Here is a 23430-nt window from a genome sequence, read left to right on the forward strand (position 1 = left end):
CACAGGAAATCTCTGYTTGATTTGCTTTCCTGATTGCAGATCCCTGTGTTGCTTTTCCTCTAAACAGTGATCAATCTCCATTTTGCTCACAGCCAATTTGCTCTGCCAATCTTTAATACTATTTTTTCTAATCATCCTGCTGGATGCTCTAACACCTGAGGTGACCAGGGGGAAATGGTGTCTGGACGAGATGTCTAAAAGTCAGTTTTTAACTTTGTGTCATAATTTCCAGGTAAAACAGTTTTTAAGTGCAAGATTTTGCACCCTCTCCAAAATTCAGATCAGCCCCACATTATGTGGGCAGATCCTCCTGACAATGGTATTTCCTCTTGACATTTGAGCATTGCAGCTCTCATGGCCTCAAACCCCTCTCTAGGGAGAGATTCAGATCATCCCTGGCACTGAGGGAGGCCCTTGAACCTGGTCCTTGGTCCTGGCTGCTTTTAGGTGCTACACCTACACAGTAAAAGTAATTCCCGCCTGAAACCACTTGGGATTTAAAATTCCCAGTTCTGAAGATGCTGAAGGAGCCCTCCCTGTGAGCAGTGCTGGGGTGTCTGCTGGGCTGGGGCCCTGCTGAAGCTCAGCTTTGCTGCCTTCTCWAAAAGTGCCTTTCTGACCCTGCTGTTAAATTTGGCTGGGGAAACTGTTGCCCGAATTATTGTTAATGCAGAGGAAATGGGCTCATCTGCGGCATTAAGGTCTGTCTGGTAAATGTTCCCTCAACACCACAAGAATCAGGTATAAATAACACCAAGCTGTGGGGTAATTCAGGCTGCTCTTTCCACCATTTGAACTGGTTGTTTATGAGCGTGACATCTCAGACTCGGGCTGCTTTGGTGACAGCAGGACTCACAGCACAGCAGGGACCTGGGACTGKGSTGTCATTTACACAGAGCTGCTGCARGACATTTTAAACCCTTGCAGCTGGACAAAACCAAGTTCAACAGCAGGTCCAGAATTATTCTCGGGGTCTGGCTGTGTGTAGCTGAGTGCCCCAGGACACCCTGGCTGTTCATCACCTACCCCTAAACCTTTGCTGTGTCACTGTGCACCCTTCAGAGGGGACAGRAGCAGCTGGCACCATGCTCAGCTTGTTCACACAGGCCAAGCAGCCAGGAGTGCTGCAAAACCTGTGAATTGGTAGCCTGGCAGCCTAATAAATAGCCTTGTGCAACTGGGAGGATTTTTAAGGAGTTATTCCACAGGCTGTGCCCCTGAGCTCTGAGCACTGTCCTGCCAGGAGCCAGCGCTGTGCTGCTCTCCGGGCACCAGGGCACCCGTGGGGCAACTCCATGTGCATCAGCAGCATCTGGTGGCTCAGAGACTCCCCCTGCATCTGCCCTTGCCCTGTTCTACCAAAAAAAAAAAAGAAAAATTTCTGGAAATGTGTGTAAGTGCAGAGCACAGGGACCTCTCTGGCTTTTAGCACATCCCAGGAGCTTAATATGCCTTGAAAAAGAAGACTGAGAAAAAGTCATTAAGCTTTTTCTTTGTTTCCACAGCTTCTCATCTACCTCCTTCTTTGACAGCCTCTTTTGTGACTCAGCATTGGACAAATAGTGCAAAAAAAGTGTTGCAAATGGGCAAATAGTGCAAAAAAGTGCTGTAAATGGGCAAAGAGTRAAAYAAACTGCTGTAAATGGGCAAAGAGGGCAAAAAAGYGCTGTAAATGGGCAAATAGTGMAACAAASTGCTGTAAATGGRCAAATAGTGMAACAAACTGCTGTAWATGGGCAATAGTGCAAAAAMAGTGCTGCAAATGCCAGCCCTTCCCTGCACTGCCCTGCTGGGCTGCCTCAAATGCAGCCTTGCTGCACACACTCAGGTTTTCAGTACCTGAGAGGGGAGCAGTGACACCCCCTGCACCCCAAACACACCCWGCTGTCCCTGCCAAGAGGGACACCCCTAAACAGCAATGGGGGGTCCTGCTGGGGCACTGGGGACAGGACAGACCGGGGGGACAGGGGGCTTTGAGGACCTTGTGCAATGAAGGCTGGTGGTAGAGCAGAAATTGTTTTGGGACCGTGATTTTTCCATTTCTGTACTGAAAGAAGTAGGCATGTAAGAAAAAAGGAATAAAAAAACCCAAACAAAACCCAGGAGAAAGTAAGGTTTAACCTTTGAGACAACAGCATTTCTGAATGGATGTGCCAGTGACCAGTTTCCTGGGACACATTCCTCACAGCAGCACATCCCAGGGATCCCTTTTGTATCACAGCTCTTGTGTGGCCTTCGAGCTCTGCTGCAGGAGCTTTACCTGCCAGGCACACACCTGCTTGGGCCACAGGGATAAGGAAAAGGCCAGTGATTCCAACTGGCCAAAGCCCTTCCCTTATTCCCCTTGAGATTTTTCCCCAGTTTCTGTGCCAGGATGTCTTTCAAACAGACATTATTGGCTTTAACAACTCAAGTAGTAAATTTATTTTGCATCTTCTTTGTCTTTTTGGTGTCTGTTTGACTTCAATGCTAAGTGAAAATCTTCTTTCCAGTTYGATATTCATCACATTTAATTTCCAKRTYCCCTSAGACACACATTCCTCCCCRGACCCCTTYCCTGGCATGGAGGAGATGCTTCCTCTCAGCTCTCCTGGCTCCATAAGGACCATAGTGCTGTGTTCCACCTCAACTCATCTTTTGGGGAGCCTGAGAGGCTGGAGAGGAGCACAAACCACAGATCTCACTAATGAACACAAGAACAATGTTTTACAGAGAGATGTGAAACCCCAGGAGTGTCAGCAGAGAGATCCAGGCTGGGAGAGCCAAGCCTGCAGCTTGGGGCCAGTACACCTCTGAGACACTTTGGGGCTCACAGCCCTACAAGGGGATGATTATTTATAAAGAATTTTTTAAAAAAAGAATCTTTAAGAAACAAAAAACCCAAACCCAAAACTTGAAAGAAGAATAAGAAGGACTAAGTAGAAAAGCCTGTTTTAAGCCTGCACATTCATAGCAAAGAGTAGCAATTGTTCCCATGGGATTTAATCACACAATCATTAGGAAGCTCATTAGCTGACAGATTTTATTTTGGCAACTAAAGATAATATATGATCAGAGACTGCAACAGCAAAGAAAAAAGAAAGATAATATCAAACGACCCTCCACACRTATCAAGTGTTCAATTACAAGCAGTTAGAGCAGTGGCTTTTGGAGGATTTTATGCTGAGCTGCCAGCAAAAACATATCTTCATCACCCTCTCTGGACAGTCCTAAAGAGCAGAGGGCAGAGCTGGCAACATGTCCTTTGCAACAGATAACCCAAGTTTATTTTAAGTCAAAAACAAAGTCAAAACCAGAGTTTTGCTTCTACAGAATTTCCCAGTCTTAGTCCTGCAATATCTAATCCTCTGTGATTAATTACACCCTGATTTACTGAGATCAGAATAGCTGGGACAAGAGAGACCCATGTACAAAATAATGATCATTATTCACATRAGCCTCCTTTTTCATGTAAATTGTAACTTTTTGAATGCTGGCAATGGGAGTTCTTTTCATTACCATAATTTCACTGGCTGTAATTAGCGCTGTAGGAGGATTATTACCTCTCTTATCATTAGTAAGAGAGAAAAGATAATTTGCCACAACGCTATTGATTTCAGTGCCATTGATGGCTGTGGCTGTTGGGTCTCACTCAGCCCTTCAAGCCAAACACCACAAGCCATGAGATCCTCCCAGCAGGATTCGCTGTGTGATGTTGTGTTAAACAGCTAAAACAGCAATTCCAGGGGTCACTCTGGGGTTCCTCCAGCCAGCCCCTCTCCACACTCTGTTAAACGACCCAAAATGCCAGCCAGCTCCCCACACAGCCCAGGCTGCATTTCCACATCAGGACAAGCACAACTCGTGAAGTAGTGAAAGCCAGAGGGAATTACCTGCATCTCTCTCCTGCCCCTTTCCAGACATTATGAAAATGTTTGTGTAGGAAATGTGTTTGGATCCCGGCTGGACACTGGGATTCAGTGATGACCAGCAGAGAGGCAGAGCTGCCGGCACCGTGTCCCGCTGCCGAATGTGCATTGAGCCTTTTCCCCGTGAGCCAATTCGCATTTTACAGGAGGGGCCCTGTGCCATCTTGTGGCCGTTGCGAAAACTGAGGGAAACGTAACTGAACCTCTCCAGATTTCACATTTGATTTTAGGTAATTCGTGTCCTTTCTTTCAGAGGAAAACCAGTTTCACCTGAAGCTGTGCAATGTCAGCCAAGTTCCCAGATAACCAAGTAGACAGATGCTGCAGTGTTGCACCTTTCCCCCAAATCAGGTGCCAAATCCCTTTGCCATAACAAGAATCAAGTGATGTGATTTTCCAGGTGAAACGAAACAGATCAAAGCAATTCTATACTGTCAAAATGACTATTTGATTTTATTTACACTTTCAGTAAATGGTCTGAAACATCCCACAGCTTTATCCTAGAAGAGCTGGCAGCCCACAGCTTGGACAGGCATGCTCTTGGCTGCATTAAAAACTGCCTGGATGGATGYWCCTCAAATCCTGYGTTCAATTCTGGACYCYTCACTCTACAGATGCCATTGAGGTGCATGTGCAGAGGAGGGCAAYAAAGCTGCTGAAGGGTCTGCTTTCCATCCTTCTTTTTTTATCTAAATACACACCCTGAGGTGATTGACTTCATGTGCTACCATCCCTGTGATATTCTTGGTCTTCAGAAATGCTGATAAATAACAGCATCATGCTGGACCTGTCCATCCCTAACCCACCACTGCAAGAAGCAGCCAGCTTTCCCAAAGTGCAGGGGTTTGGTTTAAAATTAATAACTTGAAGATCATTACAAGCAGAGATAATCTGAACTGCCTCCTCTCCATAAGAACCGATAAAAAGAGAAAAAGAAGGGAAGGGGATATCAGGTTTCACGCCTTCCTTTTCAGTGCTAATTGCTCATAGCATCCAAGCTGCAGGAAATTAGACAAATTCAGTTTTTATTTGCAAACAGAGAAAAACTCCCTTGTGAGTAGAAAGGTGTGAGGGAGTCTTTCCCTGCGTAGGACAGCAATTAAAACATTAAAACGTTAAAATAAAATGCCTGACAATGCTTTCCTTACTGAGGGGTGGGATATGATCAGAACCTGGCTGGGTTGTAGAAGTGCCCTATAGATTTTAAAGAACTTTGACAAGAAACACCGTTGGCAGCTCAAAAGTCACCTTCCTTTCTTTCCCTACAGGATCGTCTGGGGATCCTGCAGTGCTCCTCACAGCTTTGCTCTGAGAGCCCTGCCGGCCGAGCCGACACTGACACACCCCTCAGAGCGTTGGTTCCGTGTGTTCAGGTGCGGATTTACCGATACCCTGAGCTTTGCCGCTGTGCTCCCTTGCCCCCAGCGAGCTCCCGCAGCCCGGCCGAGCCCGTGGGGTGTGCAGGGTCCGCAGGGCGCTGTGCCCCGCACAGAGCCCCAGACTCCCCGGCAGGCTCGGGGCTCACCTGTGCCAGGTCAGGCGGTGCCAGCCCCGGGCGGGGGCAGCGGAGCGGAGCGGATCAGCGGTGGCGGGCGGGGCGGAGCGGGCAGGAGCGGACCCTGCGCGCCTTCCCCGCGGTGCGGGCGCGGTGCGGGCGCGGAGGCAGCGCGGGGATGCCGGCGGCCGGCGCCGCTGCCGCCTGCGGGGATGCTCGGGACGAGGCGGGCCGGTGCCTGAGCCCCGCGGGGCGGCTGGCGGCCGCCGTGTGCCTGGGCGCCGTGGGCAGCCTGGGCTTCTGCAGCAACCTGCTGGTGCTGCTGCTCTTCTGGCGCTTCCCGGCGCTGCGYTCCCCCATCAACCTCCTGCTGCTCAACATCGCCTTCAGCGACCTGCTGGGCTGCGCCCTGGGCACCCCGCTCGGGCTGGCCGCGGGGACCGCCGCCGCACCGGGGGCCGCCTGCGCCTGGCACGGCTTCGCCACTGCCCTCTGCGGTGAGTGGGACCCCACCGGGCCGGGAGCCGGGGGGATGCGGGGCTGCACCCGCGGAGCTGCGCCCGCAGGGAGGGGACGGGCAGCGGACAGCTCCGGAGAAGGGATGGGACGGGCAGGGGACAGCTCCGGAGAAGGGATGGGACGGGCAGGGGACAGCTCCGGAGAAGGGATGGGAAAGCCCCGGCAGCTCCGGGGAGAGCAGGCGAGGGGACGGGACAGCCCCGACAGGCTGCGGAGCCCCACGGACAGGTTTGGTGGGTCCGTGTCCGGGTGCGCGCAGGCGGGAGAGCAGAGGGTGCGATGGGGCTCGGGCTGTGCGTGGGCAGCGGGACACCGGGCAGCCAAGAGCACAGGGCTGGGGTGAAACTTTCCCAGCTTCAGCGATTGTTTTTTTCTGGAAAAAGCCCTAAAGCCCCCAGGCAGCGTTAAGTGCGAGTTCTCATTCAGGCTCCRAAGCGTGTTTCCAGCGGCTACGGAACAGCTCCACAAACTTTCAAGGATGAAAACGGAGCACAGATTCATAGCATCGCCTAAGTTAGACAAGACCATCAGGATCATCGAGTTYAATAACTGACCCAGCACAGCCAGGGCCACCACTGGACACTGTCCCTGAGTGCCACATTTCAGCGTGGGCAGGTCGGAGCCTCCAGAACCGCTGTTTCTCGGAAATTGGTGGCTTCCAGCCGTGACCCCAGATCCCACTGCGGGAGGGGCAGCACTGGGCAGGACAGGCCAGCACTGCCCACTGCAGCTGCCACAGCTGCCGGCCCGCACCCAGGGCAGCGGGAGCGAGGTGGGTGCAGCCGGAGCCCCCGGAATTCCGTGCAGGGCAGTTGTGAGATGAGCGCCCAGGGAGCCCGGGAGCAGCCCAGCGTGCGGGCGGGAGGGCAGAGCTCCAGTGCCGGGGAGAGCAGTGACCCCGAGCAGGCACAGGGGCTCGCAGAGCTACGGACGGTGGGCAGCAGAGAGCAGCCCCGTGTGCCTCTGCCTTCACCTGCCCCCTTCAGCCGCCAGCCCGGCACACGGAGGGACAGCCCCGGGGCGTGGGGGCGGCCAGGGGGCTGTGGGATAGCAGCTACAACACACATAATGTTATACATAACAGTATCTCATGTTTGCACGCTTCCCAGCGCTGACAATGTCTCCCAGCCCGCGGTACCGCTGCAGACACCGGCACATATTGGCGGGGCTCTCCCCACACAGAGGGGATGATGCTTCACCTGCAGAGCATCGCTGCCCATCGATCCAGACCCCAACAACCCGAGGAGCTCAGCTTAGCCTGGCACCCAGGCTCCACACAGCGCTTTAGGAGACACTCACACTCTTATGCACACTCTGAAGATAGTTTTACAGCAGCTGCAGTTCGGATGTTTGCTGCCATCTCTCTCCCCCATAGAGTTACACAGGACAACAAACCAGTTTTGTGTGTGTAAAACCTTTTCTTGGCCAGGAAAGTTTAACAGACTGTGTCAGCATCCAGCAATATTCCCTTGTACCTGCCAGCACCGCTTCTAGAATGCAGCCTGGGAGGTGTGTGTGGAGGGAAATGGCAAACTCTTATATCAGTATTAGAAATCACCTCCCCTACAGCATTTCTGCCTGCAAAAGAAATCTTTGATTTGCTGCTGGTGGTTTTATTGCCCCATTTAGTGTCCACTGACAGTTCCCAATTGCAGGAGGCCCATAACTGTYTCTGCAAGGGCTCATGAGCTGCTTGCCCTCCTGGAGGTGTACACTGGGGCACTTGGGGGCTTCAGGACATGGGTTCAATCTGCAGCTCTTCATTAGGAACAGCATCAAAATGAAATCCCTGYGGGGATTTCAGAAGATTTCAAGAACAGTTCAGAAGGCGGCACTTTGAGGCGGGCACAGGAGCACCAGATKAGCTCCACGCTTTGGGCAAATCTAGATATTAATCTCTAATTTTACAGGTGCAGCAAGAGCCAAATGTGATGGAGAAGTCAGGATCATTTGTAACAGGCTGTCTTTGGCTGGACACATACTGAAGCACCCCCAGCTTTTGGTGAGAGGGGTCAGGCTCTCAGCACCTCTTGGTCGTAGGGTGACACCTCCAGCCCCAGTCTTTGCCCACCAAGTTTCCAAAGCCACTGTCAACCGCCTCATCCACAGCTTGAAATATTTCTTTTGGGAGGCAGAGCAAAGTTAGAGCCTTCATTGATTCCATKTTGCTGATTCAAGTGTCTGGTTTGATACAGGCATCATCTCGCTCATCTCCCTGGCTGTGCTTTCGTACGAGCGCTACTGCACCATGACAAGAACGACAGAGGCTGACACTACGAACTACAGRAAATCATGGACAGGCATCATCCTGTCCTGGACATACTCCTTGTTCTGGACTGTTCCCCCGCTTCTGGGCTGGAGYAGCTATGGGCCAGAAGGAGCAGGGATAACCTGCTCTGTGAACTGGCACTCCAAGGATGCCAACAACGCGTCCTACATCGTCTGTCTTTTCATCTTTTGCCTTGTAATCCCTTTTGTCATCATTGTCTATTCGTATGGGAAGCTGTTCTGTGCTGTGAGGCAGGTAAGTCGATGGCTCAGCTGCCTTTTGACTGTGACCCCAAAAGAGGCAGAAGCCTGTGATCCCCATTTCCCACCCTTAGAACTCCTCTGCTGCCAGATGTGCTGCCACCCCTGGAARCTGCCTCTCCTGTCACTGTCCTGCTGACAGGCTCCAGTCTAACAGGGCTTTWAAAATCACAATCAAGTGTGTACAGTTTGCCAGACCACTCAAAATACTTCAAATTGCCCCCAATTAAAACTAGGAAAATATTTACCTATCTTGATGAGATTGGTCCTAGGATTCAAATCTGCAGGAATGTTATGTAAAGATGAGCATCATCAGGAGGTCACTGCATGGTCCGTGGAGGGGGTGGGAGCTGTAAAGCATGAAAATGAACCCTGTAAAAAAAGGCTGCAAAAAAAAAAAAAATTCGTATATAAGTCAGCTGCTGTCAGGATCAGGCAAGACAGGAAGATGAAACTTAGCAATTACAAACTGTCAGACAGTCCTGTGACATGAAACAGATAACCCTGGASACAAAGCAAAGCCAGCCCATAAATGACCCTGAGCTTTGTTTCCCAAGAGAAGGAATATTAGCTTTTAATATTGCTACCCCAGTGGAACATTGGGCACCAAACACCATCAGGGCAGCACCTCCAGACAGTTGGAAATGTCAGTGCAGAGGTTTTCCTCTCTTGTGAAGAACATCTGCCTTTAGCCACGAGTCCTGGGGAGCAATGGACCAGCCCAGCCTGATCCTGGCACGGTGATGCCACCTGTGAGCATGGCAGCCCCTCTTTGGGGACCAGTCTGGGACAGGCAGCACAAAGGGATCACCCACCACCCTGCAGAGCTCCATGCTGGACCCCTGCACCCCTGGAGTTCACCCCAGGAGTTCACCCCAGGAGTTCACCCCAGGCTGGGCTCCAGCTTCATCAGCGCTACCAGACCTGGCTTGGGCTCACCTTGTGCAGTGAGCACCCAAAAGATTAGAGGAAATTAGATAAAGGTCACATTCAGAGATGCAAACATTTAATTTAAGCTTATTATTGCTCTGGGACTTTGGCAGAAGGAAATCAAATCAGTGGAGGTGTTTAAATGAGTCCTCATACTCTCCCAGCCTGTTGTTTATTACAAATACCTTCTGTTCCCCATGAAAGCCAGCTCAGTGCTCTTTGGCCACCCTTTGCTGGGAACAGCTGTTTCTCCTGCACCAGCATGGACTGGTCTCCTGAGTGCAGGCAGGGGCTGGCTTTCRTGGGAATTCAGTGTTTTTACATCTTCTAAAGTGAAAAATATGTTTCAGAGGTGCTGCTTGTTGCAAGGTATTCACAGCAGCTGGGGCTGGAGAAGGTCCTGCCTGCAGGAGAGGCTTTTCCTCTCCAAAACTCAAGAAAACCTTTTTCCCTGTCAAAGGTTGTGCTGTTTGATGTGTCAGAGTGACYCCCACAGCCTGGACAAGCTCTCCTGGCTCTGCCCTCTCCAGGGCCAACAGAACCTTTATTTCTGCTGGAGCTGCACTGGGAGGGAGCACAGACAGGTGGAGTTTTTATATTAAATACTCTTCCCACTGATGCAGCCATCACACAAAATGGTACTTTTGGTCTCAGGAGAGCAGCCTTCCTTCAGGACACTGTGAACAGGGTGGGTTCCAGCAGCAGTTCTGGCAGCAGCAAAGCTCAGCAGCTTTAGCAGAGCCCTCTGTGAATGCAGCGAGCGATGGGATCCCCTCAGTGATGTGAACTGGTGCTCCAGGGACCACAGTGGCATGGAAAAAGGACAGGGTGGTGGCACCCTCTCAGATGGGTGACAATTCTGAAAGTCAGGAGATGCCTTTCCTTTGCTCTCTGGTCCTGCAGAAACTTCAAAACAGGGGAAAATAATATGAAATGATTCTGTGTCTGGAGCAGAATTATCCTTCCACAAAGGAGGATAATTCTTTCCACGAAGAGGCAAAGTCAAAGCTGGATGGTCCTGTGGATACACTGGGCTCATTTGGGAAGCTGGGAGGGAGGARGTGCAGGGGCAGGAGCCCCAGAGCCTCTCTCTATCTCCTGCCCTGGCCCCTCCCTAWTCCTCTCCCCATTCCCATCCCCATTCCCGGCCCAGGCTGGCTGTGCTGCTGCCCAGGATCCCCCATGGCACCAAGGTGCACAAGCAGCAAAATCCCTGGTGTGTGCAAGAGAGAGAGAGAAAAAAAAATGAACAAAATAAGCTACACATGCCAGCTTAATATTTAAGGAATTGAGCAACAGAYGTTTGTGCTTTTAGTGGATCCCAAATTGTAGGCAGCCCTCTGTAAGCCTTTAATGRTGCTTTCAGCTCCCCGTAACTGAGATTATCTGCACCACTTACAGGAGTCAAACTGTACTGGGAGATCAGGCTGTTTGCTGTCAGCCAGGCATGAAAAATTGTATCCTTTCGCTTGACATTTGTATTTTCATGCTCTGATTTCTGACCTGATTGTCATCACGGGAGATATGCAGGGACGCTTAAACTCTCGGAAATCCGCTCAGGCTCCCATTCCCCCTGTATTGCTTCAAGGTCACAGTTYCCTTAAGCTTGAAGAAAATTGCCACCACTAAGAAAGGATCTATTTTCCCTCCCCTGTCTTGTTTTAGGCTGGCAGGGAATGGCCAGAAGGAAGAGTTTGCTCTGAGCCATTTAAAATGAGTACCACGGGAGTTGGGATGTATTACAGTCCACTGTCAACAATAAATCTGAATTCTGAAAACCTCCACTAGAAAATGAGGGCTATCTTGGCTTCCAAACACACTGAGCTTTAGTGTTAATTGTCTCATTCCTGAGAAGCCTTTCTGCTGTGRTGCAGTTTCACAGCTCCCCTGTGCMGGACTGTGCAGRGCCAGGCACAAGGAAAGGCTGRGGAATTCAGAGCCTGRTGCAGTTGTGCACTGGCAGACAGTGGATGAGGGGGTTCATCTTTGCTGCCTCAGGTTCCTGCTCAGGGGCTTCACCACAGTCCCCAGGGGATGGCAGGAGGTGGCTTTGCCCCCCACACCCAGTCCCACTCTTGAAGGGAGCTGCTGGCAGAAATCTGCTCACTCAGGACCACTGCAGAGAGCAGGGATGCTTTAGGCTGGAGAGCTGAGTATGCAGCTCCAGAGGAGCACACAGGATCTCAGCCACGCTCCATGCACAGAGGGAAGCTGTAATGCCCCAGCTCACATCACTTCAGGAGAATGACAGAATTTATGAAGGTTTAGGATTGATGGAAGTGAAGCAGAGCCTGGGAGGCAGCTGGCAATCAGGCAGAGCAAGCTGTGAGAAGCAGAAAAGCAAATCTGCCTCATTTTGTGCAGAGCCCAGTGCCCTCAGAGGGCCTGGGAGCACAGCAGGGTCAGAGGCTGCTGGGTCAACCTGTTCCAGTGCTTGGGGGAAGCACTCACAGGGCAAACCCTCTGGGACATGAAGCTGGGCAGCACAAGGATTCTGAATTCACCCTCATCCAAAGCCCCCTGGCTGGTTTGAAAAGCTTGGCTGTGTCTGTAACTTCTGCAAAACCACTGCAGCCAGAAGAAACAATGCCCAGGGACTCTGAAAGACAATGTCAGCAATGCAAACAATTAATGGGCTGGTGAGGAAGAGTGGTTTGGAATTTCTTCTAGTGCAAATACTTGGTAGCCAGCGTTGGCTTCACCCCGAGCTCGTGGATGTCCAGAACAAAGAGCTCTCCCTGGCCATTCCTGTGTTTCAGCACTTTGCACAGCCCAAGGTGTGAGCTGTAGACATTTCCCTGCCTGGGTAAACCAGCTGGTCAAACGTGATCTGCAGCCCAAATTCTGTCTGGAAATAGCTCACTGAAAGCAGCACACAAGCAATGGTTGCCCRTTGCATCCATGAATCCTGCAGGAGGCAACCATTCTGCTATGGGGTTTTGGAAGAGCTGTAGTCAGCACATGCAACCTTAAAAATGCTCACTGGAAACAGATAAATCATTTTGTGAGCACAGGGGTTAGAAAGTTATTAGTCTGAGTCATTGACAAGCTTGGCTGGGTCCATTCACATGACTTGTCAGARTGCAAATCTAATCGATTCCAGCTCCTGTGTCACTGTATTACAGTGTGGTTGGGGATTTTTTTCCCTTAATTTACAGACAAGCTACTCTTCTATTATCTCCTTGAYAAATGAATCTGAGGCTCTGCCTTCAAATTATTGACCAGTGTTCATTGCAGTAGATTAGTGCAAGGCTCAATATTCTGTTTTTCTGCACGGACTCCTGTCCTAGGCTGAGTCCCATCAGTGTGAATCTGCCATAAGCAGTAACCACTGGCAAGGCTGGAAAAGCCAGCACCTTGGCATGGTTTCCACCAGCTCTCTGCCCCCTTGGTCCCTCAGGTGTAATAGAAAGGAAAAAAAAGTGCAGCAAGGAGGCATTTGATGTGTTACATATTCATTTCATGATGTCCGTTATTGAGTCCAGCAGTTTCTAATGCTGGGGTAATGCCTTCAAACACCTTGAGCAGAGGAAACTGGGGGAGAATTCCAGCAATTCCCTGCCACTGGCAGGGATGGGAAAGGGGGATTACTCTGCTCCTTCAGCATTAATCTGGACAGTGTGAATGCTGCTGCAGTGCTTAGCCACAATAACCTGAGACTGACCTGGGCATGTGAGRCACATTCCCAAAGGCAGGAATCGAGACAGCTGAGCCCAGCAGAGCTGCAGAAACCGTGCAGGTCAGTGATCGAAGAGGGCAATCCTTTGGAAATGGGATCGATCCACCCAGGCCCAGGATAACCAAAGCACAGGTTTTCTTTGCTTCAGCTGACTCAATCCCGGTGAAATGCAGCCCGGAGATGTCTCTGTATTTCCGCTCTCGGACGGCAGCAGGAGCTCTGCCCATKGGGATGCTCGGCTCGGTCCAGCGCTGGAGCTGCTCGTGTCCCGCTGGTTGCACATCCCAGAGCTGCAGGAAGGAGCCTTTCACYCCCGAGCAGCACAAACTGCGGGCAGAGGGAGCTCTGAGCCCTGCGAGAGCACACAGCATCCGTGCAAGGAGGGCACGGCCCGGGGAATGGATCGGGGACAATGACAGCACTTTCCCCTTCGGGATCTACGATTCCCGAGGATTTGCACAGGGACTGGCCTCAGCTCCTCCGGAGAGCTGCAGGGGAGGCACCCGGTGCTCGGGGAGCCACGGGGATTTGTCCAACAGCACTCACTGATGAACACGTTACRGATTTTTCTAGTTGAAAACAAAGCAGCTGGGACTTCTTTTTTCTTTCTCCTGAAGCGCAAATATTTTTCGCAAGGTGCTTCCGAACCTCCGAAGTGTCCGAGCACTTGCAGGGCACTGTCCCTAAGGACAGCAGGGAGCAGCCSTGCCCGCGGGCTGAGCTCTCCTGCCCCGAGAACACATCCCCTGCTTCCCTGGCCATTCCTGGCGCTCTGCTGGGAATCACAGACAGCATCTGAGAAAACCTCCACCCCCAGTGAGAACAGACTCTCACCACAGCCATTGCTGAGTAAAGAATCAATGCAAGGTGCAGAKGGAGCGGAACCAAACCAGTGTGAGCATCGGGGTGCTGAGCTGTTTTAATAATCATTCAGACTGACAGATGGGCTGTGCARGTCCAGAACTCCAAAGGACATCCCTGCACAGTCAGCACCCAGGCCTGGAAACACCCTGGCTCTGTAACAGAGAGCTCAGTCAGAGAAGGATGAGGCCACATGGAGAACCCAGGAGCCTCCCATTGTTCCCACACCCGGTGCTCCAGCCTTTGTAAACAACCAGGATGGATTATTTTAATATTCGGGTGTTTGAAATTAAAAATTAACCCCCTTTAGTGACAAGGCCTCTCCTTACAGTCCTCTATGTTTGTAACAGCAAGTGAGGAACTGAATTTAGATTCAAATTTTKATCTTAAATCATGTGGTCTATCCCTGTGAAGGCAGAGGTGGCTGTGAGAGGAAGTTGTGAGCACTTCAAAGGATGGCTGAGCCATAGAGCTGCTCCCTTGCACACATAAGGCCCTAATATGACACCTCTAGCACCTTCCAAGCCCTCTCAGAAAAGAGAAAAATTACTATGGCATAAGTGAAAGACAACAGATGGAAACGGATTTCTTCTCTCTCTCCTCTCACCTCCCTATATGCTTTGGCAGGAGTTCTGTGTTAATATTGGAAACAGCAGCTTCCAGAGAGCCTTYAGGAATGGATGCTCCCTGCAAGGGCTGTGTGATCCCCTGCCAGCAGGACACRGCCTGAGACCACCTTCCTTTGCTTATTGCCAGCTTTAAGTGCTTTGAGCCAAATTTCCACAGTGTCATTCTTGTTAATACACTTACCACAGGAGATTTTCCACAGCCTTCCTTTATGGCAAAAGAAAAGATGATTAGCAGAGACAAATCTTCACCCAACTGCTAGTGCTGGGCAGCAGCAGGAGCGCAGCCCGAGGGTCAGAAATTTCGTTTGGACCATCAAAGCAGTGGGTGTCCCCCACTGTCCCCTCTGTGTGACCAGGCAAATTTGGGGCTTTTGGTGTGGCCCCAAATCATTAAGGTTCAGGAACATACACTCTATTTGGGGTTGAAGCTGATGGACAAGCATGAGTGGGATTGGGAGCACAAAATATTTGTACATCATGGATGGCCACAATATCTGTAATCTGGGTCCCTTCCCTGCAGCACAGCCAGAAGCAGAAGCCTCCACAGCATTCCAAAAGCAAGGAGATGCTCAGGGCAACCCAAAATATGTCCCAGTATACTGAAGGAGAAAAAGGTAAAATAGCATAAGRAAATAGCATAGGAAAAAGGAAGTGTTTGACTAGAAAAATCACCGGGATTGTTATCAGACTTCAGTGACAAAAATGTGTTCATCTGGCTGAGGATTTCTTTTCCTTTTCCCAAGCCCTCAGAAGAGWGGGGACATCTCTCAGCTGTGCAGGTCACAGACATCTGCTCTTGAATCTCTGCTTGGGCAGGGCAGCCCAGAAATCCTGAGCAGGGAAAACCTCCTAAGTGAAGCCAAACTCAGGCTCAGCTCCCTCAGCCTAACACCTCTTCTGCAAAAGAAGGATGRAATTCTGGTTGAAATTATTTAACAGTTGGAGGCAAAAGCAATTTCTTACAGATGTGCTGTTCCTTCCTGTGCATAAGGTGTTCCATTATCCATAAAAATACACTCARTCCCAGGCAAGAAACCAAGAATCAAGAATGCTGTGGTTATGGAAGAAAGGTGCAACTGCTACTGTAAGGCTGTCCACAGCCCACAGACAGGCTTGCTTCTGCCCTGGAAATCCTGAGCAAGGATTCCCAGCCCTGAGAATAATTGTGGGGTTTTGCCTTTGAAACGAACACCACTGTTTGAAATCAGTTTCCATCTCCWCTCTCCAGACCAGCTCAGCTTTGCTGGGTGTTCCTGCCAAGGCAGAGCAGGRAGCGCTGCTGCCCTTGCAGAGAAAGAGGCTGCATTTTCTGTGACCTTCAGAGGACTGATAACCCCTTTTCATTCCACATTTTCTACAAGAAATCACCCCCACCTCACACTCCCCCTCCCTTCCAAAGCATGCAGAAATACACATATATATATAAAAATATCAGAGGGGTTTCTAATTGTCCTCTTTCATACAGGAAAGACCTGGGCCAGTCAGGACAAGGCTCAGTTAGTGTTGCACAAAGGGCACTACAAAAGGRTTGTCTTTCACTCAGACAAAGGAATTTAGGGTTTTGTCATCAATGATAAAGCTAAGCCTCACAAAGTGTCAATTTACCAGACCTAGGGCAGGTAATCAGCATGCTGGGAATGTGGAAAGCAGAAGTTTCCAAGTGACAAACCAGCAGTGAAGCTGCTTTTTGCCTCATGTTATTTTGAATCTGCAGCTTTGCCTTTCCCCAGCTCTCCCTGTGCTGTCCYGCAGCCTGACCTGCTGGGCTCAAGGCTATCAGTGTAAAATCTGTTTTGTGGGGTAAAAGCCCCAGGTCTATCAGGAGCAGAGCTCTCCTCTCACAGACAAGCATTAAACCAGACTTGGAACAGAGGGGGCAGCTTGCTTTTCCCATTCTCATTTTCATGGCAAGGCATTGAGGGCATGGGGCTTTTAAGAAAAGGAATGCTTCTTTGTGAATGCAGGTAACATGTTTCTAGCATTTATGATTGCAGTGAAAAGATTTTAAGCATAATTCAAAGGCTCAAATGTTAGGAGGGATAAAACAAACTTCCTTAAAAGTAAAATCTAACTTCTTGTCGCAACACTTCTATAGGGGAGCATCAGCCATTTATTTCCTCCCCAAGCAAAACTCTTAAAAAATATTATTATGACAGATCATGAAATACTGGTGTGCTCAGCTGGTGTGCTCAGGCCAGCACAGACACAGTTTGGTTGAGTTTTTTCCCTTAATCTCCCATATTCTGACATTTCTCAAGGATGACCCCCCTAGTCCCATGACTTTGTCAATTCTCCAAGCTCTAAATGGTGTGGTGATTTCACAAAAAGACAAGAGAAGACATAGTCTGTCACTCAGATAACCCTGCAGAGCCAGGAATTCTTCACGGCTGAAGCTCCCAGGTGGCTGTGGGCACACTCAGCTGTGCCCTTCAGGCCTGGATGTCACCGAGCAGTTTCCATACACAGTGCTGAAAACACGTATTTTACTTTCCTAGCAAAGTGATGACTCTGTTATTTCTGCACRGTGTCAGCAATATCAGGCAGGAATTTGCTGTGTCCACAGTGACCTCTGTTTAAACCTGTCCCCATTGTTTGCTGCATTAGTCACTCACCCGTGTCCTTCTGTCTGTGACATCCAGTGCCACACCACACAAATGTTATTTGTGAGCATTTCTGCTCCTGCATGGGAGGATGGCTCAGTGCAGTGCCCAATTATGGCCAGTGAAATTTAAAAAAAGGCGAATTAAGCACTTCTGCACCTTGAGGTGCTTCTCAGCACCATGTCCTGTGTTCATGGTCACCTCCACCATGGCACCTGTCCAACAGCAGAGGATACACAGCACAGGCTAAACTCCTGCAGCAGCATTGCTCTGTTAACCCTAAGCCAGGATCAGCCTGAGCTGACTTTCCAATCTCCATGGGCCAACAAACACAGACAAAGCCACATGAGCCAGACTTGTGCTCTTACCTCTCCTGGAAGTTCTCAAGACTAAATTAAATTAAAAGCTCCCAGCACCACTCAGCAGAATGATTTTTACACAGCTCTTTGCTTTGCCCCCCTCCAGAAGGTGATCTGATGCCAAATCTGTGCCCAACCCACAGTTACCTGGTTTAGCCAAGCCACCATCTGCTGATTACATGCAGCAACATTTCAAGGTTGCTGAGTTTAGATTTGCAAAAATTTTCTGCATGTGTGCCACATATGAACATCTCAAGTTTCCTTGACTGACCAGGGGAGCTTCGTAATTGAAAGCAAAAATGCTTCAAGGAGAGTTACAGAAGTGGGAGGATATTCRAACTTTCTGGCCTCATAGGATGAAAATAATAATTTCCTGCTGCTGGCAAGGAAATTGAAACCTTTCCTTGCTTACCAGTGAAGCCATTCCCTGGCATCAGCAGTCTGAAAACTGCAAGCTTTTCTSTTTTTTTTTCTGGGAAAGGATAAAATACTTCCAAAGTCAAGAGAGCAATAGCTGGGGTAGGGTTTGCCTGAGAAGGGAGCAAACACCAGCAGAAGTCYCCCAGTGGCTTTATGTTCAAGCCAGTGGCCAAGAGCAGCTGCCACACTGCAGGATSAGGATTTGGAGAGAGAGATGTGGAGATCAGGCATTACACAGCTCCCTGGGACCAGAGCCCTGCTCMAGGTTATTGATGGGAAATCCCTCCTGAGTCCTCCTTCCATGCCCRGCCTCAAACCAGACTGATGTGGATCTAGAGAACATCTGGAAAACATTTGTCCTCCCTGACCTTAGCTAAAGGAAGAGGTTGTTTGGTTTCCTTTTCCAAAACTGATAAAAATCAATAGAAGAAAAAGGAGCTTTTGGCTTTCCTCAAGGAGTTCCACATGCAAGCCATCGCCCACCACCCATCCCAGGTGTCTCCTGGCATGGAGGGGGGGACAGGAAGATCTCAGGAAGGCACAAAGAACCTGGGATTTGTGTGGGGATACAGAACCCTGGCAGCTGGTGCTGATGCCTTTTGGTGCCTGTTGTCAGAAGCCTCAAACACCAAGCACACACAGTGCAAAATGCAACCCCTTCTATCATCTCCATCCCTGCTTCCACCCCAATCCAGCTGTTTCACCTTCATCACACAGCCTGAGTGTCTGGTGAGGTTTCATAACAAGGTGTGGCAGACTGAAAATATCCACACACAGGGATGGTGTGGACAAAATTCTTATCAACTCTGTGAGCTACAATATAAGAAGATAAATGTGAGCTTTCTGTTTGAGATGTCTGTGAATAAATCTGAGCTACTGATGCCTGTGGGTGGCTCTGAATGAAATATTCACTTCTCACTAATGGAAATATTTTGATTAACAACTTCATTTGCCTAGTRGCAAATACCACTTTTTTTTCTTTTAAATCACAGACAAGTGTCATAAAAGATTTCATTTGCACATTAACAAGATATTTATAAAGCACTTCATTTTTGAGTTCCCTCGGCAGGCAATTACAGATATGTTCTATTTTTTGAACAGTTTTGGTTAGGCTTTTTAATTAGTCTCAAGGTGACTTCCAGCACTCAAACACATCCCGATGGATTCCCCATAAAACTGCTTGCAATAATTAGTTCCTCGTGCTTACTGCAGCATTTCTCAGTGCAGGCAGTACACAGCAGCCACTGAAGGCTCTGGTTTGCAAAACACACTGAGAACTAGGAAACGAGGGTCTGAAAACTAGGAAAYGAGGGTGAGGCACAGCCAGCAGTGTTTATACACAGTGTGATTTACTTACAAGTACGTGTGAGCAGCCTGTTGTAAATCACTTTAATTCAAGCACTGTTGTAAATCACTATAATTCAAGTGCTGATTTTTCCCATGGATTCAGGGAAGGMAGTTCTCTGAATCCCCTTCTCTTCCTGTTCTCTCCTGTGGGTACAGGGCATCTCATCCTTGCAGGGGATCTCTCCTGGCAGGACTGGCTGGCAGCGGCTCTGGGAGCACTGGACCAGCTGTCCCCTGCTCAGAGCAGGGCACATTCCTTCTCCTGCCCCTGCCCAGGACACTCCAGTTAAAGCTGGGATTTACAGTGAGCTGGACAAGGCTGTTGTGGATGAAGGGCACTTTTGCTGGTCCCGTTCCAGCTGTTTGGGACACACTGAGTACACAACACACTCTCCTCTCCAGCCAGAACGGTTCAAGTAGCACTGCCAGCCCTGCCCTCAGTGCAGCCACTCCCATGCACATCCCTGGTCCCAATACCAGCTGTGCTAATGCCATTCTGGTGTCTCTGTCCCTGCCAGGCCAGCAGCATCCACAAAGGGCCGGGCCGGAGCCGTGAGCAGCGCATCCTGGTSATGGTGCTGGTGATGGTGGTGTGCTTCCTCCTCTGCTGGCTGCCCTAYGCTGCTGTGGCACTCATAGCCACCTTTGGCAAGCCTGGCCTCATCAGCCCTGCTGCCAGCATCATCCCAGCCATCCTTGCCAAGAGCAGCACGGTCTACAACCCCATCATCTACGTGTTTCTCAACAAACAGGTACGTGGGACGCTCTCCTTCCTTCACTCGGGTTCAGTGTGTGCAGGGGGTAAAGAACAGCGAGGGGAGCTAATGAGATATCAGTGACATCACTGAAATCCATGAGAGGGAAGCTCTGGAAAAGGTTTCCAAGAAGCAAATCYGTTGGATAAACCTGCACTTTTGGAAGTTGGATGACCACTTCCACCCATATGCTAGGTCCTTCCTGTCCATTATACAGTTTGATAAACAGCAAGTTAAACATGAGAGTAGAAATCTGTGTTCTGGCAAGAGAGAAAGCACCAGAAACTGTCTGAGCTGACTCAGATGTGTGAAATCTCGTAAGGATGTGAGCCTTTGCTACCCCACACCAAGCCCACAGAAACTCCTTCACAACCCCAACTTTCTCTTTCCCCATTTACTCTTCTAACCCCTCTCAAATCCTTCAGCCACTCTTCGGTCCTGCTCTCCCCTCTGAAGGGCTGGTGAGAGCCACAATCAGAGAGGATCTGCCTAAAAGCACTGCCAGAGGAGCTGGCCCTGGAGCAGGGGACAGCACACAGCAGGCAGGAGCTGGGCTAGCCCCTTGCACAGGGATGGAAAATAAAAGTGAGGATGAACAGAGATCTACAGAGAAAAACAGACAGCATCAGAGCTCTTCCAGTSCCAGCTCCACCAGAACACTCAGGCACATTTCACTGATCTTTGGGATTATAGCAGGGGGATCATTTGTTTCTCTGAGTCCCCTTGAAATGATTTTTGGAAGCTGTTAGGAAGCACAGAGAGTAAATTGCTCACTCTCTCTGGAAAACAAATGATGATGGTAAAAGATTGATTTAAGTCTGGCTGTGGCTGTGGGTGTTTTTAGTGGGACATRAGAAATTCCCAGGGAGTGAAGGTTTCCATGCCACTATCCATCATCTCCACACCATCCATCAGCTCCACTCACTGTCACAAACAGCCCAGGGGGGTGCAGTGCCTTCTCTGCTCATGCTCAGCCGCCTGCAGAATTCCCTGACATCTTCTCTGTGATAGGAACACTCCTTTCCCTTCTCCTTTATTATTTAGCTTCCAAACACATTCCCTCATGAGGCAGCCTGGCACAATGGAGAGCTGTTGCYATCCCTTCCCAGGGGAAAAGCCCCAAGCACACCAGCACTGAAGGGTAACTCTGACTCACTTCAAACAGGTACAACCCTGGTTAAATCCAGAGGGGCAGGGCAAAAATCACAGGCTGATCTTAATGTGTGCATGGGCTGGGAAGAGCTCTCCAAAACAACACAGCCTGTGCAGAGGAGTTYTCCACAGACAATTCTTAATTAATCTTTTTATTAATATGCTTGCTGAAAGGCAGCAGCTAGACACAAATTAAACTGGGTTTATCCATGTCAAGCTCCTCAAGTTCGCCACAAACTATTACTACTAGTGCTCCACAYACACTTCATTTTGTTAGTGGAGGGTTTTTTGTGGTGTTTTTGGTTAGTTTTTTAGTATTTAGTATTTTAGTGYTCAGGGCTCTRTACTCAGTGCAGAAGAGGAAGTCAATRCTCTGGGTTTCTCTGCACTCAGGAGAAAAGGCAGTAAAGCAACTCAGAGCARGAGATGCTGCACCCATGGCTGCAGACACCCAGAAGTGGCAGGCAGGTGAAAGCAGGAGGTGCTGGTCATCCAGAAAACCACATTTAACAGAGACAGCATTCCTGAGCTATGGAAATCTATAGGAGATGCCTTGACAGCTCACAAGGTTAAAACTTCCCACTAATTCTGTGACACAGTTAAAATTTCCCACTAATTCTGTGACACAGTTGAAATTTCCCACTAATTCTCTGCTATTTCTAAACCAATTCAGTGTCCAGGCTCCCCCCCTACTTCGGTAAATGCTCAGAAATCTCTAATCAGGCTGGATAAAATCCGAGAACAGGCCAGATAAAATAATATTCACATGGAGGAAATGTATCCAGACAAGGACTAGGTGAAGGTTAAACAGATTAAAGAGACTCTCAAGCTGTAACAGAAATTTACTGAGGATTAAAGAGCTACAGAAAGGTTCCTGGGAAGAGCCACATGAACTTGACCACGAGGGGAGGRGGCAAAGCAAAAAATAGAAAATAAAGTGTACTCCCCACAAGTTTTGAAGCTGCTTCATATTTCAGTGCTCAATGGTGAGAGGTTGATGAAAAAGTTATGATTGTTTTTATTACTAAGTAAGTTTTTATTCCTGAAAAAAATTGTTTCTCATTAAAAAAAAGGAACCTCGGCTGACAAAAAACCGTGTAAAACTTTAAAAAAAACATTTTCCCCAGCTGATGAAAAAGCTGCMTGATTTTTCACTTGGCTGTTGATARTAARAGTTGTCAGAGTTTGTTGCTGACAGCTGTGCTGTACAAAGAATTACCAGCAATGTTGTTTTGGATTCTTGAGTGTAGAGAGATCAGTGTTTGACCCCACAGCTGCAGGGAGGCCATGCACACAATCCATACTATCTAAAATATCTATTTCTTTGCTACAGGCAGTTTCCTCACCTTCATCCTCAGCACATTCCCTCTGCTCTCAGATACACAGAATGCAACTGAAAAAATCCCTCCAATTATGGATATTGAACCAACCCCTTCTGAGAGCTTAAACTGAGTTTTCATCTTTTCCCTGGCCAAACACAAATCAAAGCAGCCAGCATCACTTTCATTGGTAATTCCATTAGCTCAATCCATACCACATTTTAGCAATGGGATATATCCATAACCTGACTGCAGGCCATCATCAGTGATTGCCAGCTCCCCAAAATCTCTGTGCCACAGCAGGGTTTGCATCAGCTCAGGCAGGTGACAGGATCCTGCACACCCGAAAGCAGCCTGGAGAGCATTTAGTGCCTTCTGTTCTCTGCAATGCCACAAAGTCAGTAACATTTGTAATCAATAAAAACACAGGACAACTCTTACAACAARCCTGTAACTTGTGCAAGAATTTTGTTTCTGGCTCTCTCCCCTCTGTACTCCTTGTGCTGAGGTCAAGGTCTCTTGGCACAATGACATTTTTTTTTCTACAAAACATTCCAACCTCTAATACAAGATATTATTACATCCATGTTGTTTCTGCACCATCCCAGGAGGTTAAATGAATAGAAAGACCATAAGATGTAGCCTGTCTTATAAAACCTGAGATGAATTAAATCCCTGCTCACTTGCTGTTCTCTTCATGTGACAGTTTTACAGGTGCTTCCTGGCGCTTCTGGGATGCGACAAATCCTCTGTGAGCTCCTCCAAGGCCGTGCCCAGGCCCTGCCATGCCCTGCAGCAGGCACAGGGTGGTGYTGGCCCTGCAGTGCCCACTCTGGCTGGGCATTCCTTGGCTGAGAGCCCGTGCCCAGCACCAGGGGACACCGTGGCAGCTGCAGGAGCTGTGCCYGAGGCTCCCTGCAGCTCCTGA

The 23430-nt window shown here is 49.3% G+C and overlaps 1 protein-coding gene across 1 annotated transcript; it reads left to right on the forward strand.

The window, feature by feature from the left end:
* Nucleotides 1–5581: 5581 nt before the first annotated feature.
* On the forward strand, nucleotides 5582–23430 carry LOC130580168 (pinopsin-like). Its single transcript, XM_057377501.1, has 4 exons — nucleotides 5582–5900; nucleotides 8118–8446; nucleotides 19795–20028; nucleotides 23209–23430. The coding sequence occupies exons 1-4, from the start codon at nucleotides 5582–5584 to the stop codon at nucleotides 23428–23430; spliced, it is 1104 nt and encodes a 367-aa protein (XP_057233484.1).

The sequence above is a fragment of the Malurus melanocephalus genome, unplaced genomic scaffold (assembly GCF_030028575.1).
Source record: "Malurus melanocephalus ecotype Western Australia unplaced genomic scaffold, MMel_1.1 scaffold_317, whole genome shotgun sequence".
Lineage (NCBI taxonomy): Eukaryota > Metazoa > Chordata > Aves > Passeriformes > Maluridae > Malurus > Malurus melanocephalus.